The following is an 18276-nucleotide window of genomic DNA, read 5'->3' as shown; positions in this document are numbered from 1 at the left end:
AGAGACGTAAGATTTCCCATCCCTCTAGTAGAGGAATATGGATATATACTTTTAAAAGTTATGGATCTGGATGTATTTGTAACCAAGGAAGTATTAGGTTATGTGATTAATATACCCCTAATTGAAAATAAGTGGAAGTAACAGCTGGCACAGGACAGTTTACTTACATACAGCTGGAAAAAGAATATTTACTGTTAGATAGTTCTAAAAAGTTATATGCTAAGGTATCCTATGAGCATTTAGAATGTAAGGAAATAGATAAGAATAGGAAAATATGTAAACACACGTTTGGCCTAATATCAATGTATGACCAAGAGGACTGTGAAGTTACTACAAGATACACAGATCCCAACTAATTGTGTTAAGAAAATGATTTCCTTTGAACAAAGTTTATGGACTCGGTTAAGTACCAATGAATGGTTGTATATAGTACCTAAGGAGGAAGACATGACGATTTTATGCAGTTCGCATCCGTCACAGGATGTAAAACTTCTTGGGAGAGGAATAATAAAATTCAAAAAGAATTGTGAAGGATATGGGACACACATCCATTCAGACAAAGTGATTCAAAGCAATTATACTAGGAAAGATATTATACCTAATGTAGATATTAATTTAGATTGTTGTGAGGAAGTGAAAACGAAAATTAATGAGTCGGAAATAAGATTTGATTTACCTTTGAAGCACGTAACTTCCAATCTAGATGATTTAAGAGTAGCAGGTAAAAGACTGGACGAAATTAGTAAATTCATAGACAAGGAACAAATTGAATTAGAGAGAGAGAGAAAAGAGTCCAAACATATTCAATTACTACGTATATCAGTATAAGTTTAATTATCATAGTCATTGTATTTCTGTGTTGTGTGAAGTTTAATTGTTGTAAATATTTATACAAGAAGTTGTTTGATGAGAAGGGAGGAGGGAGCTGTTGTCACTCAATTTGTGTAAGAACAACTGTAGTTAATGCAACTGAAACATCGAGACTACCTGTAAGATCAGGAGACAGAGACGAAGAAATAGTAATCTATGAAAGGCATCCATGAGATGCAGATGACAGAGTATTTATAAAGAATAGGCGATAGAACATAGCAAGTAGTCATTTTCTTTCAGGGTAGTATAAGGACAATTTTTTGTAATACTGTGATGTAAAGTTGTTTCTCTTCCAGATAAAGAAAATTATAATAATTGTAACAATTTGATGTATTAACAGCACTTTGAGTAGTGCGCATTAATGTACTTTTGGGGGGAGGTGTCAGGTCCCCATAGGATTTAATTAACAAAATGACATAGCAATACTTAGCAACGCATAATGTAAAGGTTCAGCCAGTATATCTTACACGGATGCCGCACAGCAAAACCCGGAGTTCCGCAGACACGGAAGGGAAAGTGTCACACAGTACAAATAGCCTCACCTAGTAAACACGTCGAGGATACGGACAGCCCGTCTCCCAGACCTTGGAGGGCGAGAAGGAGCTTTCCGCCCTGGGACTCTGCCGGACATATCGAAACCAATATAGGTCCACAACGACAAAATGTCCGGGAAGACCGAAAAATAAGTTACAGAAAGAGGATGCGAGGGCTGCGTCCGAGCAGGGCAGACCTTCAAAATGGGTATTTAAGGGCATCCACAAGCAGCAAGAAGCAGAGTTGTCGCAGACGTTGAAGAGGGCACAAGCAGACGAGGCCCGGCAGCATCGAGAAGGTAGCAGCCGCTACTGATGAGTCTATAGGAACTGCAACTATGAGAAGATGGTGATGCTCTGGTGGAAGCAACTACAACTGTCAGCTAAGTAGAAGTTTTGCATTGGAATAGTTTTGAACAGGGACAGTTTGTCTCTGCCTCAAGTAGCCTCTACACTTAGTTTCAGCAATAGAAGGAACAAGCCACTAGCTGGTGCTTGTCTCCTGTGAGATAGGACAAGGGTCCATTATTTATACAAAGAGTGAATTCAAAGGTGGTAGTTCTTGTGAGTAGTCGTTTCCGACATAGAGTGAGAAGTGGAGATTCTGGCTGAATCTATAGAAGTGTACAGAGTAAGGGGAAGGGTCTGACACCTCACATGTCCTTTGTGATATTAGTTCAATAAATTGTGTTAAAGGAGAAATCTCACCTTCCTGTTTTGACAGTTCAGTGTTGCCAATTCCCCCTTCATACCCACTACCTATTGAAAGTATTGTCTAATGTATCTACACCTCCTACATGCCCTTAGACAGTCCAGGAGATCGTACTCCCTCTCACCTCCGTAATAAAGTCTAGTTAAAGGGAACCACAAACCTATAATTGTCGTCACCATACCGATTGCGCCACGCAGGCTCGCCCAACTCTCTATTGGTATCCGGGACCTGTGCTGGGACGCGACAGTTGTATGTTGCAGTGAAGTTCTGTGTACCAGTCTGAGACTTGAACTTGGATTTCTTTCTCTCGATTACAATGCAATGCTAATTATGCCTTGTGTGCATGCGTGACAGGCAGACTCAAAGCATCAATTTGTCATGCCTTAACTCTTTTCTCTGGGTAGTGTAAAATAATCCATTCTTATTGAATGAAACAACAAGTTCACTGTTGCCTGTCTCTGTTTATTTATTACAACATGTTTGAAGGTTTAAACTTCCATCATCAGATCAATTTATGTGTCTTAATACGGCAGGTATGTGTTGTGTTATTCCACACTGAAATATTGCCCCCCCCCCCCCCCCCCCCCACTCTCTCTCTCTCTCTCTCTCTCTACGCTAGACAGCATCACTGGTTAGTCCAAAGTCGTAACAGAACTCATACATTTCATATATTTAAACCGTCAAAACACATTGTGGTAATAAATAAACAGTGACTGGTAACAGTAAACTTTTTGTTTCATTCAATATCAATAAGTTGCAGTAAAGCACAACCAAAAATGTTCGCATTTACATTTAAACCATTCTTATGATACTAAACTTATTTTTACAGTTCAACTAAGTATAATTTCCTAGGAATGTGGTTGATGGGGAGGGAAATGTATGCAGGAAGTGGAAAGAATAACCTCTTAAGAAGATAATGAAGAAAAGAGAATGTTAAGAAACAGGAATTTATGAAACCATAACAGGTGCAGGCAAATGGAGATATTGAGAGGAAGACAATATGACTTGGGAGAGAGAATTGTAATGGGTGCCAGTCGAGTAATAAATTCTAATGAAGTAACAACATGGCAGTGTATATACGTGTGTGTTAGTTGAAGTGAGATGAATAACAGATTATCATATAATGGGATGGATAAAAAATCTACTAACGAAGCTGCGGCGGGAGGAAACACAAACAAACGTTACAAAAATGTGCAAGCTTTCGGAGCCGGTGGTTTCTTCTTCTGGCAGAAGGGTTGAAGCGGAAAAGAAAGAGGACTGGTGGGTTTTAGGAAATCAGGAGAGTTATGAAAAAGTCACATCCGACAAGTCTCCCCTAACCCCGGGCTTCTCGTGACTTTTCTGTAACTCTCCCCATTTCCTAAATATGACCAATCCTTTCCTTTCACCCCTCTTCTTTCCCCTCCAGCCCTTCTGCCAGAACAAAGAGCCACTGGCTCCAAAAGCTTGAACATTTCTATAACTTTTACCTGTGCTGCCACTGCTTGGTGAATAGATTTTTTAACCATCCAATCATATTACATTTTCAGAAATTGGTTATTTTTAATTGATGGATTATAACATGAGCTGAAGAAGACAAAAGTGTATAATGTCCCAAAGCAAAAGTTAATCTCTCATATACAGTACATTGTGTAACATATGCTTTTGTTGGGGTTTCTCCTCACTCATTCAGATAAAGCAAAATTGTTGTTTGAATTTTTAATAAGTTATACCTTTCCTAAATGAATTCATGGACACAATGATTTTCTTCATTCAAGTTAAGGTTTGTAAGAACTGTACATATTTTCAGACCTGACAAAAAAGTCTGTCGACAGATTCATTAATTTTGTCACAATGTAGAGTAAATAATTTCCGTCTTTGAGTTTCAGTGGTTTAAAGGTAACACCATTAAGATATGCTCTTAAATAGTATGAGCCATAAGCACTGCCTCTGTTAAAATTTGGAGGTTATGTTTTGTACAAGGAAATCTCTTGTTCAGAATATTACTTTAAGTGACTGGTATGCTCCTGCAAGGTGTACTGCAATACATTCTCTATATAAAAAAAAAATAAATAAATAAAAAAATAAAAATAAAAAAGAGAGTACTGAATCAGACTGACCTGCACTGTAAGTATGAACAATGATCTCCTTCGACTGGGGGGGGGGGGAGGGGGGAACAATAAACAGTTTTGCAATAATTAACATCTTTTTGGTGTTTGATACAACATTGCACTAAATATACCTTATTTCACTCCTGATTCCTTCACTTTCCCACCAGCCAAAGCCAATTTGCAATCATTGATGTTGAGGACATATAGGTTTAGCAACTTGCACCAGAGTAAAAATGTTTACTTAAAATATACAGACCAAATCAGAGACATGTTTCACTAAAACTTAACTTCCAGAGTGCTGAGCTTCACTAATTGACTCTCAATTGAATAAATTGTTAGAAGTTGATAGTGGACTCATACTTTATTAAAATTTTATGAAGTTGATGATTTAATTCCTTAGTTGTATGTCAAGATTCTCTCTATTAACTAGTACTTACAGTCTTGGAATGGACCATCATCAGATTCGAGAGTTTGCCGTAATTAGCTGGGCTGCACAATTTCAGATACTGCACATTCATAACCATTATATATGTGCCAGAATAATTATTGGTAGTTACATCACTTCTCTTGTATATTTATGTTGAATTTATGTAAAGCATGAAGACTAATGCTAGCCTATATAAAAATATACCACAGCAACCTTCAGTGCTTGGAGGAGGAGGAGGCTGTTCACATGTCCATGCTATGTAGACAATTTACAGAGTGCTCGTGAGTATTAACTTCATTCCGAGTGTTGCTCTTTAGTAGGCTAACTTCCTTCATATATTACAGAGGAAAATGTTACTGTTTATGGAATCAGGAAACGAGGGCCAGGGTACTTCATACCACCATAAAGAGAAGTTCTTAACACTTTCTGTACCAGCAGTTCACACAAGTCAGCAAGAACACATTAAAATGGCAAGTCTTTGTCTTTTATTGGTACCAAACTCATTACTAGAGGATTAAATGGCACATTGTATCATGTGATGCAAAGAAATCCTCAAACAGTGTGGAAATGATACATCTCACTACGTGAATACTGTTGTTACGAGCAACAAAACAGCTTTATTTTCAAAATGAGTCAAGCAGTCATCAACCTGAAGATTTTTTTGAACACTGCAGTGCTTTAGTCCTGTTGGCTGCTTTCTTCCTCTGGCCTTTGAACCAACTTAGCCAGTTACAGGGACACTTACTATTTAACATGGATTCCAAACTACTGTGCAACTAACATTTTACACATCAGCAAACACTGCAAGAGGTGAAAAAAGTGACAAGTGACAGATAAAAATCCTAGGATTGACCGGGTACCGAACCTGTGATCGTTGATATGCACTCTGCCACTTCACCACTATATCACCAAACAAGCAACAGAACTTGGCTTTATTTTTGTAATTTCTAAGCAAGTCAAAAAACTAATCTTTTTTGAGGCTGCACCAGTCGCAGCCTGAAAGCCCCGACTGTAAAGTTAAAATGACATTAATTTTCTTCACTATAAGATGTGTGTTAATGTGTACTGGCATTCAGATTTCAGCAGACATCCATTCAGAAAAAGTATATAGAATAAAGCCTTGCTCAAGATGCAGAGACACTTTAATATGTTTCAAGTCAAAACACTGATGAAGGATCTTTCATTACAGTATTGTTCGAAGACATAGACAAAATTTGTAGTGATTTTTCAGCAGCAATAAGCTTCAGAGTTATTGAGCAGCCACTCTCATATGACATTACCTGTCTTGCACAACTGAAGTTGAAGAACTTATGCAGGCCTGAGGCAGTGAGCGTGCCTAGTTTTCAGAAGGCGTGTGAGGAAAATAAATTGTTTGAGGAGTAGTTTTTAAGGGTGAGGAGATGCGTTGAGTGCAGTGGTGAGTGAAATTGAAACATGCTGTTCTAGATTAGTTCAGAAAGACAATTGGTGAAGAAGGATGCTTTAAAGGATTCATTTTTCCACAGAGGTATTGTTTGTCCTGATATTACATGTATGTTTTGGGAGAATAGTGGTAGTTTCATAAAAAACTGTGTACATTTGGAGTTACAAGTGATACAGGTTAAATACCATCAATTGTGACTGCAATAAAGTCTTTATTGTAAATTATCGTTAGTAGCCATTATAACAATATATTAGGTTGGTGCATAAGTATGGAGGGTTTTTGTTTTGCATGTACTAGGGTAGATTCAAATATCGGTGTGTGCATACCGCATCAGCGGGTGCCGTATATGCATCTCTGCTTGCTTGCCATCAATTGGCTTGTGAAAACTCCAACCATTCCTATCGTGTATTGCTACTGGTGACGAGAAATTGTATCTTTATGCTAGCATAAGGAAAAGAAAGGAATGGTTGAGACAAAACAAAGCAACAACTCCCTGTACAATGACCTGTGCACATCCACAAAAGATAGTTATGCATCTGGTGGGACAGCGACAGTGTGCTGTACTATAAATGGTTTCACCAAGATGTGACCATGACTACTGGCCTGCATTGTCAACAGCAGAAGCAGAAGCAATCCAAGAACAATGACAAGGAAGACCTTGTGAGTTGATGCTGCTCCATGATAAGGTGAGCCCACATTGTGCTAGAGTGACAAAAAACACTATACAGGAGTTGGGTTGGGAAATCTTCCTCCATTCACCTTATTCACCAGATCTTTCACCCTCAGATTTTCGCCTATTAAACAACCTTCTGGGGTTTCCTTTCTTGATGAAAATGCGCTCCGAACATGATTCGATGAGTTCTTCACCTCAAAACCATGTGATTTCTACTGTCACTGAATTGAAAAGTTATCCTATGTCAGCAGACTGTTATAAATAGGCAAGGAAAATTGATGACTTAAAAGTCTCTGTGATGTATATCTGTTGTGTTCATTAAACTTACAGAAAAATGTTACAAACTTATGCACCAACCCAATAGTTTTTCTTGTAATTTTGGGCTAGGGATCGTGAACAGTTCTCATGCTTTACCTTGCATTTGTAAGCGGTATTAACTATTATCATTACTCACAGTTTTTGTTTGCTGCACCATTCTTTACATTCTTCTACATTTATATGGTAGATTCAAGTACAAAGCACACTCGCTAATACTAAATATATTCTTGCAATTCGTTTTTATGTGCGGAATGAGTTTCTTTTGTTTCGTTTTGCTGTAGCAAGAGTGTCTGCTGTTGTGTGTGTGTGTGTGTGTGTGTGTGTGTGTGTGTGTGTGTGTGTGTGTGTGTTTTAATTACTGAACTTTTTTCTGAACTTAGGATGTATAACACCGGATAGCTTGTTTTCAGTAAACTGTAAAGACTGGTTCTATTCAGTAATTTGATATCCAGAATTCTGCCTGATTTCTCCATTTTGCCATGATAATCAATTGCTTGAACTGTGGGTACCTTAATTACTTGTTGTCAAACTTGTCAAGAGTTAACTGCATTTGAAGATGCTTAACTTAGTAATGAGCTTGATGAAGTTCAATTTCTTTAATAACTTCTTCATGTTTGTTCTTTTAAGGTGCTAATGGGGAGTTACCCAATTGCTCAGCTCCGAGAACCATATTCAGCAATTCAGTTTCTTGGGGAGAGAATGGATTTACCACATTTACTACAAATTAAGCATCCTGAGGGAGATGAGGAGTGGTCTGCAATGGACATCTGTGATGGTAAGAATCTACTACGATATACCAGTGCTCCTGAAAACTATCCCTGGCACTCCTCCTATAAAAAAGAAAATCTTGAATGGCTGATAGATGAGATGGATGTATACAGCTTTTTAACAGCCATGAATTCCAATTTACATTCATAGTCCATGCTCTGTATTAATCTTTTGCAGCTACATTATTATTTATTGAATGTCATGAAATGTCATATCTTTTGGCAATTTGCTGTGTTATTACATAATAAAATAACTAAAATGACAAGACCTAAACATGAAACAGTGCTGTGTTTGCGTAATTTTTCTGTTTTTGTTATGTGAATGGCTGTAGTTAATTCATTCTACCAATGTAATTTGATGCAAATGAAAATTGTTTTCAGTAGTGTATTATTAAAGGTTTTAACAGATGTGACTGAATTACTCCTTGCTTACATTATGGTCTTATTTTTCATGTTTCAGGGTGGGCTCAGAAACGTGGTTTTTTCACAGCAAGGACATCACGCCTCGATTCATATCGAGCAGCAAATCATTTGTTACGTATGGCACTTGATGGAAAAATATGTCTTTGCATGCGGCCAGCAGGCTACAGTAACAATAAAGGTAAGGGTTCTATAAATATTTGTAACAGTTGCATGATTTAGAGACATGTATTTCTAAATCAGTAGGTATTGGGGAGAAAAAAGGATCAGTTATAAACTAAATGGGCATATCATATCCTATACACTATAAAGGTAATTTCCCCATTGTCTGAATCCCACTGACAACTAAAGTTAGTTCAGTATAGCAAGAAAAAGAACTGGTTTGCCACTTGAGACAGTTCTTAGGAATATTCATTTGTAATCAGCAAAAATAATGATTCTGAACAATTTCACCTTTTATGAGTAAGGCACATAGTATTTTCCATATACAGTGGAACTTCAATTTTACATTCTCTGATTTTATGTTTTTTGCAATTCTACACCATAAATTCATGACTCAAAAGACAGATGGTTTGCACCACGGTTGGTGGTGGGATGCAGGAAATCTTTTAGGCAATTGTGGAGAGAAGAGATGTGAGAGAGGGAATGCTGATGTAATCCTCGATCGGTATTGCCAACACAAGTTGCAACATTTAACTTCACTGCGGAACTATGATACAATTACTGCTAGGTTGCAGTGATAATGGTAAAACAAGACAGTTGATGCATAGTGTTCAGACCGAACCAATAAATGAGGAAGGTGTCCATCCACCACCTTTTTTTGTGCCACTTATAACTAAGTCTCATCTTTTTACATGTATATCCGATGTACTATATTCTGCAACAATAGCAATTGTCAACATTTTAAATTCAAATGCTGAGTCTCAAAGAATATGCTTAATCATAATCGAGGAAACATCGCCCATTTCTGATTAGTGAAGTGTTATTGGCTGGCGACTTGTTAAGTCACCCAATAGCCAGCGAAGTCACTACACCACACTAACACAAGTAAAATGAGCTACTGAATACGTGTAGGGTGGGAGTTACCTGTTGTTAATGTGATTGCAGGTGGGGGTGAAAGCATTTTGTAAAGTGCTGAAAATGTACTTTTCATGCAGATGATGTGGTGCTATGACAGAGATGTGATATGGAAACAGAACGAGGGTTTCGCAATAGCTCATTTTAAAGACTTTCATGTTCAAATCTGGCATGATACAGTCGCAGCAACTATGTACACCACTCATGTATGTACTTTGCACCACACACTGTAGATCACAAAGATTGGCAGCAGTGATAGATAGCATGAAGCGAAACTGTAGTACATGAGCATTCTTTAAAATTTACATTTCACACAGTGTAGAGAATTCACTGAGCCCACTTCTAATAAGCTTGTGACATGAATTGGGAAAGTAAACTCATTTTTGCATGTCTCTGTTTCTCTCAAAAAGCCTAAAATAACATTTTAACGGTGGTGAGCATATGAAATGCAGCTCATATTAAACAATAATAGCAATGGTGACAAAGAGTGTCATTAAACTGATGTCCGCATTTATGCTTATGGTTTAACATCACTTGGCTGTTGTGATGTTTTTGGTTTAATTCACCATGCAGTGTTGCTCATACATTTCATTCACTGTTACAAATGGTACAAGACATTTTCTATTGGATTAAGATTGGGTGATTTAATGGGCTAGTCAAGATGAGATATGCTGGCTAAGTGTTTGTCAGATCAGGATTGTATGTGTGCAGCCCTTTGAACATGGCTGTTGACTTACTGGAAGACAGTAGGGTACACAGCATACTCATCATGAAGATACAGAAGAAAGGGCTACACTTGGGCACCTACAGTGTTGAAATAAGCATCCTGGCTCATGTTCACAGTAACCTCAATGAGTGGGCCTATACCTGGGTCAGAATAACAAAGTAATCTACAGCAGGAAAGGAGTGGATGTTGTTATTTTGCCATTACACCAAAGCGCCATATGGCTCCAGTACAGCAGCAGCTGCGCAGTTCTATTTAAAGTATTTATGCTTCCCGCGTTATCGTGTAGTACTGAGTTCATGTTGTAGCATCTTAATAGTCTTAGCACTTTTCGAAGAAATTTCACATGATGTCGCAGATCACAATTGTTATATGCAGTTGTGACTGCAGATCAATATGACAGCTGTGCACAGAACAGAAGGTGTGACCAAACTTGTACTCTGATTGGTTATTGCTATGGTAGTGTCTTGTAAGTAATGAGCCATCTTATCACTTTTTTAAATTCTGATCCAGGTAGGCCTATAAGATATGAAATGTAAATGTCCCCAAAATGCCACACGACAACCTCCAGCTTGAACTACACCCTCCACACACCACAGAATAAATAACTCATTGGGTTATTCATGCCTTCGAAACTTGTGTAGTTTGAAAATAGGCAAAATCTCAACTTGTGAGACTACACAACTCCAGTCAGTTACTTTCCAGTTTGTGCATCGTCCACCCAGTGAAGACATACAGCTGTATTTGCCACAGTGAGCAAAGGCCATATGCCAATTAACTGACTGCATATGACCACTACATGCAGTTCCTCTGTAATGTTCCTTTGAAAACTTGTTGAGGTGAACCTGCATTCACTGACAGCAGCAATTCATGTTGCATTTGAAAATGATAGTAAGTGATGAGGCATAACAGCTAGGGTCTTTTTATGACTACTGTTACTGTGTTACATGTCTGTGAGTGATATATCTTTCCTTGTTGAGCAGTCTGCATTGATACATCAACAAATGGAGCAGCTTCAGTCAATATGTTGTCATTAGGATGTCAAACACAGTAGCTTCTTTTTGCCATCCTGTCACATTTCCATGTCAACTCGTCTTATTGTGCTGATTCCATATAACTGACTGTCACATACAAACTACTTCACTGTCATGAATTACTTTAGAAGTGGAGGGTTGCATTAACTCCTTGTATCAGTTTTACACCATTTACAGCAGACATTCCAAAGCCATTGATTTTTATGAAATATTGTGGAATTTGTTGCTTTAACTGGTAGTTATTGAATGCTGAAACATGCATTTGGCCTCCTTTTTCCTCGAAACCAAGTTTCATGCATAATCTTAAAGTGACATTTTATTTCCCGTGTAACAAACTAACTACGATGCAATATTGAAAAACAGTGCCAAAATCGGAAAAAATGCCAAAATTAGCAAAAATAACAGAAACATTGACAAAAACTCTGAATTTGGCAAAGAAGTAACACCATATTTGACAAAAAATATAATCAAATCTGGTAAGAAACTAACACTGTATTCAGCAAAAAAGTACTGAATTTGGCAAAAAATAGCACTGCATTTGGCAGAAGAATTGCACCAGATTTGCCATAAAACTGCAGCAAAGTTGGTAAACAATAATAACAAATTTGGTAAAAAAAAAAACACACGGAAATTGGAAAAAATAACATTACAATTGGAATGAAATAATATTGAAATTGACCAAAAAAAAATATTAAAAGTGTAAAAAATGAATTAGGCAACAAAATAGCACTGAATTTGGGCATAAAATAAAACAATTCTTTCCTCTCCCTAGAAATAACCAATAACATCTGTTAAGAAAGTTTTACAAAATGGTACTTTACTTTAGTACCGTTTAATGTATGGCCCTTGATGTCCTGTCACTAATTCAGTGAAATTTAGGTAACTTTGCAGTGTCTGATATTGTCACTCTGTCTGAAAGTAATATTGCAGACATTCTTCATCATCTTATTACTCTGTAAATATTGACTGCCAAGTCAGGATGTACAGTAGCCTTGCAGGAACTATATGGAGCTGGCTGCAGGTACAATGTTACCACGATTGGCGGCACTCTCTTTTTTGGCTGTCCACACTTTTGGCGGACATGTGTGACACAGAGAAAAACGTGATGCAGAAGCAGAAAGAGGTCCAGGTATGTGTCATCTGGAGGCTGCTGCATGGAACTGAGAGGTACCAAATGAAAGGTTGCTGTTGCACCTGTGTGGTGGTGGCCTCTCAGTGTATTTGTTGTGTACCTCTTGCTTGCTACACAACACATTCATTGGTTTCCATAAGTCAACAGTGTCATCATCCTCTGAATTTCCTCAGATGGACTGTTTGCCAAACATTATGTCCTCACTTTTAACAACACAGTAATTTTCTTGAAATAATTAAGTAACAGTGTTGGATCTTCATCTACACATTTTACATCTACATCTACATACATACTCCGCAATCCACCATACGGTGTGTGGCGGAGGGTACCTCGTACCACAACTAGCATCTTCTCTCCCTGTTCGAATCCAAAACAGAACGACGGAAAAATGACTGCCTATATGCCTCTGTACGAACCCTAATCTCTCTTATCTTATCTTTGTGGTCTTTCCGCGGAATGTAAGTTGGCGGCAGTAAAAATGTACTGCAGTCAGCCTGAAATGCTTGTTCTATAAATTTCCTCAGTAGCGATTCACGAAAAGAACGCCTCCTTTCCTCTGGAGACTCCCACCCGAGTTCCTGAAGCATTTCTGTAACACTCGCGTGATGATCAAACCTACCAGTAACAAATCTAGCAGCCTGCCTCTGAATTGCTACTATGTCCTCCCTCAATCCGACCTGATAGGGATCCCAAACGCTCGAGCAGTACTCAAGAATAGGTCGTATTAGTGTTTTATAAGTGGTCTCCTTTACAGATGAACCACATCTTCCTAAAATTCTATCAATGAACTGAAGACGACTATCCGCCTTTCCCACAACTGCCATTACATGCTTGTCCCACTTTATATCGCTCTGCAATGTTACGCCCAAATATTTAATCGACGTGACTGTGTCAAGTGCTACACTACTAATGGAGTATTCAAACATTACATGACTGTGACTGTGTCAAGCGCTACACTACTAATGGAGTATTCAAACATTACACGATTCTTTTTCCTATTCATCTGCATTAATTTACATTTATCTATATTTAGAGTTAGCTGCCATTCTTTACACCAATCATAAATCTTGTCCAAGTCATCTTGTATCTTCCTGTTGTTGTTGTTGTTGTTGTTGTTGTGGTCTTCAGTCCAGAGACTGGTTTGATGCAGCTCTTCATGCTACTCTATCCTATGCAAGCTTCTTCATCTCCCAGTACCTACTGCAACCTACATCCTTCTGAATCTGTTTATTGTATTCATCTCTTGGTCTCCCTCTATGATTTTTACCCTCCATGCTGCCTTCCAATACTAAATTGGTGATCCCTTGATGCCGCAGAATATGTCCTACCAACCAATTCCTTCTTCTAGTCAAGTTGTGCCACAAATTTCTCTTCTCCCCAATTCTATTCAATACCTCCTCATTATTTATGTGATCTACCCATCCAATCTTCATCATTCTTCTGTAGCACCACATTTCGAAAGCTTCCATTCTCTTCTTGTCCAAACTATTTATCGTCCATGTTTCACTTCCATACATGGCTACACTCCATGCAAATACTTTCATAAACGACTTCCTGACACTTAAATCTATACACAATGTTAACAAATTCCTCTTCTTCAGAAACGCTTTCCTTGCCATTGCCAGTCTACATTTTATTTCCTCTCTACTTCGACCATCATCAGTTATTTTGCTTCCCAAATAGCAAAACTCATTTACTACATGAAGTGTCTCATTTCCTAATCTAATTCCCTCAGCATCACCCAACTTAGTTCGATTACATTCCATTATACTCATTTTGCTTTTGTTGATGTTCATCTTATATTCTCCTTTCAAGACACTGTCCATTCCGTTCAACTGCTCTTCCAGGTCCTTTGCTGTCTCTGACAGAACTACGTCATCGGCGAACCTCAAAGTTTTTATTTCTTCTCCATGGATTTTAATACCTACTCCGGTTTTTTTCTTTTGTTTCCTTTAATGCTTGCTCAATATACATATTGAATAACATTGGGGATAGGCTACAACCCTCTCTCACTCCAACCACTGCTTCCCTTTCATGCCCCTCGACTCTTATTTCTGCCATCCGGTTTCTGTACAAATTGTAAATAGCCTTTCGCTCCCTGTATTTTACTCATACCACCTTCAGAATTTGAAAGAGAGTATTCCAGTCAACATTGTCAAAAGCTTCTCTAAGTCTACAAATGTTAGAAATGTAGGTTTGCCTTTCCTTAATCTATCTTCTTAGATAAGTCGTAGGGTCAGTATTGCCTCACATGTTCCAATATTTCTACGGAATCCAAACTGATTTTCCCTGAGGTCGGCTTCTACCAGTTTTTCCATTCGTCTGTAAAGAATTCATGTTAGTATATTGGAGCCGTGACTTATTAAACTGATAGTTCGGTAACTTTCACATCTGTCAACACCTGCTTTCTTTGGGATTGGAATTATTATATTCTTCTTGAAGTCTGAGGATATTTTGCCTGTCTCATACATCTTGCTCATTAGATGGTAGAGTTTTGTCAGGCCTGGCTCTCCCAAGGCTGTCAGTAGTTCTGATGGAATGTTGTCTACTCCTGGGGTCTTGTTTCAACTTAGGTCTTCGAGTGCTCTGTCAAACTCTTGACGCAGTATCATATCTCCCATTTCATCTTCACCTACATCCTATTCCATTTCCATCATATTGTCCTCAAGAACATCGCTCTTGTATAGACCCTCTATATACTCCTTCCACCTTTCCGCTTTCCCTTCTTTGCTTAGAACTGGATTTCCATCTGAGGTCTAGATATTCATACAAGTGGTTCTCTTTTCTCCAAAGGTCTCTTTAATTTTCCTGTAGGCAGTATCTATCTTACCCCTACTGATATGTGCCTCTACATCCTTACATTTGTCCTCTAGCCATCCCTGCTTAACCATTTTGCACTTCCTGTTGGTCTCATTTTTGAGATGTTTGTATTCCTTTTTGCCTGCTTCATTTACTGCATTCTTATACAGATATTAAGGAAACAATAGCTTGTCAGGATATTAATACTGAAGAATTTTCCTAGAAGTTCATGCATGTGTAACACATCATAAATTTTCTTGCACTCACATACCCTGTTGGTTGATGTGCTAAAACTGGGAGAAATGTAGATGCTAGACAACAAAGGTGATCACACCCAATGAAGAAAAAGAAAAAAAGCCACACAAGTCATGTTGACCCAACATGTGTGTTAATGGGTGATCTCCATCCTCTCATATCTGCAGAACTGTGTCAGTCTTCTTTTCTGTTCTCTAATATTTCTGAAGTTCTCAACTGTAGACCCTAGCAGATAATATCTGGTAATTCCCTTGTTTTGTTTCAGTTGCTGTTAGCCTGGCCTTAGTTTTCTACAATTGGTTGATAGGTTAAAATACTATTTTTATGCATGTTAAGCCGCTATTCCTCTGTAACATTGTGTTCTGTTCTATTTCTGATAGTAAGTAACATCATTTCTAAAGTAACGAATAACTTTTCTTTCTTTTAGAATTATGGGAAAACCATGAGTATGTTGAAACTGTGCACTGGGTTCAGGCAAAAGGACAAGAGAAGAACACAGATCTGAAGGATGGAACTGAGTCATCTGATGAAGAAAGTGATACATCTGAGAAGCAGATTAGTCATGAAAATACAGGAGAAAAAAGTGAGGGTGATTCAGAGGAGGAAGATGATGATGAAGAAGAAGAGTCTGTTAGTGCAGTTGGATATAGCAACAAATTTATGGGCCTCGACACAAGTGATTAATAAAACTTGAATACTGTACTTATTGTTATAAGTGAGAGCTGTGAAGTTCATCATAATATAAATTTAAGATTATGAATATCCGTATGTTAAAAATGTACAATTAAATGTTGATTGTTCTTCTAAGAGTTGCCGTCATTCAGCATTATATTACGTACAACAACACCCACAAGGGAACGGTCCAATCTGACATGTCGAAACCTGCCCCAGAATTTTTTTATGTAGGAAGAATACACCAAAAGTAACACAATGCCAAGATTTTAGCTGCTACTACACATTGCAAATATTTCTTAAAAATGTTGAAAATTGCCAAATTTTTTAGCTCACCAGGTATCTGGAGAAATATATGCCCCTGCCATGGATGTAGCAGACTGCACATGTGCAACACAGCAGGCACATATCCTTAAGGAGGTATTACACAACGATCTGCCACAAAGGGTGCTGGTCTAGCGCTACAGCCGTCTAATGGTAGAATGGGCGAAACTACGAAAATTACCAGACACGTTAGCCAGGTGCTTTCTGCTTGTTATTTGCTTATTGTTCGATGGTTAGTAGTTATTTTCAGCTTTTGTGTTGGGGATTTTCCGTGTTTTTTTTCAATAAGTAGGTTTTCATAAATGCAAATTTTTTTTTTATGCCAGGAGACTAATACTAGTTGTTTGTGAAAGCATTTTTTTCTTTTAATTACTTTGCATTATAGAAATGAAATTGTGGAAAGACATGTTAAGTGTCTTAATTCAGGCATAAAGCGAGGAAAGGTGTCCATACGACCCATTGTATCATAATATGGTACGTTGGCAATCGTTCAGTTGTTTCTTTCTGAGTGATATGCGTTTAATGTTACATGGTGATTTTTCACCCACCAGGGTAGGGTAGCCAAGAGCACTAATGCGCTGCTTCCTGGACTCTGGTAGGTGCGCCAGCCCTGGATCGAATCTGCCCAGCAGATTAACGACGATGGCCGGTGTGCCTGCCAGCCTGGATGTGGTTTTTAGGAGGTTTTCCACATCCCCCTAGGTGAATACCAGGCTGGTCCCCATGTTCCACCTCAGTTACATGCGTTGCAGACATTTGATACACGTTCACACTATTTTACAATTTACACTAGATACAGACGATTGGGGTACACTGATTCCGTCCTGGGGAAAGGGGGGGGTGGGGGGGGGTTACGGGGTAGTGGCAGGAAGGGCATCCGGCCACGCCTAAAAATTAACCTTGCCAACTCCATTGTAACCATGCCGACCCTGTGATCGCTATGGAACTAAGGTGTAAGCGATAGATAGTTACATGGTGATTTTAGGTTTGTATCGTAATGCCTTAGCTTACGAATGTTCATGTTTGATTTGATTGCATCTCTTGCTTTATTTCAGCATGCCAGAAAAGAGAAACTGGCAGTGATAGTGAGAAAGTCCGTGCAGTTTCGCCCAGTGCGACAGATGATGACTGAAAAACTCTCAGTAGCACATTGCATTCCATTTTCCAAACTTGGAAAAATAACACAAGTGCACCTTTAAGTACTGGTCCTTCAAAGTTTTGCAAATTGCAGTGCATACACCCACAACAACTTTTGAAATGGTGGGCTGTGCTATTCTGTGGCTAAAAGCCACATTCTTAAATGATTTCCCACTCACCTGGAAACATAATGTTACAACCAGCCTGCAACATAACAGGGCATGTACTGGTATTTTATCAGTGATCTAGGCTGGTGTGATCATAAAACATATGATTTAATTCTTACTTTCAAGAAGGTGAGAGCCTCCCTCATGACACTGTCACTCTTGCTAATTCCACCTTCTATTATAGACAGCAGCTTCTAGAAACAGGCCATGTCCACCCTCATGAAGTTCCGAAATTCTTGCGGATCTTTGGGCCTTGGTTCTTTATGATCCCCCGCCTTTGTTCTTTCTTTTCAGCCAGGTTCGAACTCAACAACATCTGGCTTTTCGTTTTTGTTGTTGTTGTCCTGCCCTAATCCAAAGATTTACTGTCACTGCCAGGGCAATATCTCCAAAAACAAGTAGGTCGTCCATGTGTAAAATGTAAATTTCGATATACGATATACGTGTACCTGTGTAACCAAGTGTTGTAATATACAACTAACTGTTGAGTCTGTAATTCAGAACAGTAATAACCTACATAATAGATTACAATTACTTAATAAATAATGATGATAAACAATTTCTTTTAAATAGGAAGCTTTTGCTTACATAAATAATTTGAATGAATTACATTCCAATATATCATATGGTTCCCCCTTGTGTTTCGCACGGTAGAACGAATGACTTTACAAGAGATCAGCTGCTTCTATTTGAATTTCGCGCATTATTACCTCCTACTGTGC

General features: G+C 38.3%; 1 protein-coding gene across 1 annotated transcript in view; it reads left to right on the top strand.

Moving 5' to 3' along the window:
• The window catches only part of LOC126466382 (guanine nucleotide-binding protein-like 1), a 61211-nt gene extending 45150 nt beyond the window's left edge, over positions 1 to 16061 (top strand). Inside the window, exons 10-12 of the mRNA XM_050096381.1 lie at positions 7674 to 7821; positions 8274 to 8414; positions 15682 to 16061. Of these exons, the coding sequence (XP_049952338.1) occupies positions 7674 to 7821; positions 8274 to 8414; positions 15682 to 15938 (546 nt within the window). The 3' untranslated portion in view covers positions 15939 to 16061. The remainder of the gene's footprint in view (positions 1 to 7673; positions 7822 to 8273; positions 8415 to 15681) is intronic.
• Positions 16062 to 18276: the final 2215 nt, after the last annotated feature.

This window comes from Schistocerca serialis, chromosome 1 (assembly GCF_023864345.2).
Source record: "Schistocerca serialis cubense isolate TAMUIC-IGC-003099 chromosome 1, iqSchSeri2.2, whole genome shotgun sequence".
NCBI lineage: Eukaryota > Metazoa > Arthropoda > Insecta > Orthoptera > Acrididae > Schistocerca > Schistocerca serialis.
The sequence above is the reverse complement of the archived record's forward strand: the minus strand, read 5'-3'. Positions and strand labels throughout refer to the sequence as shown.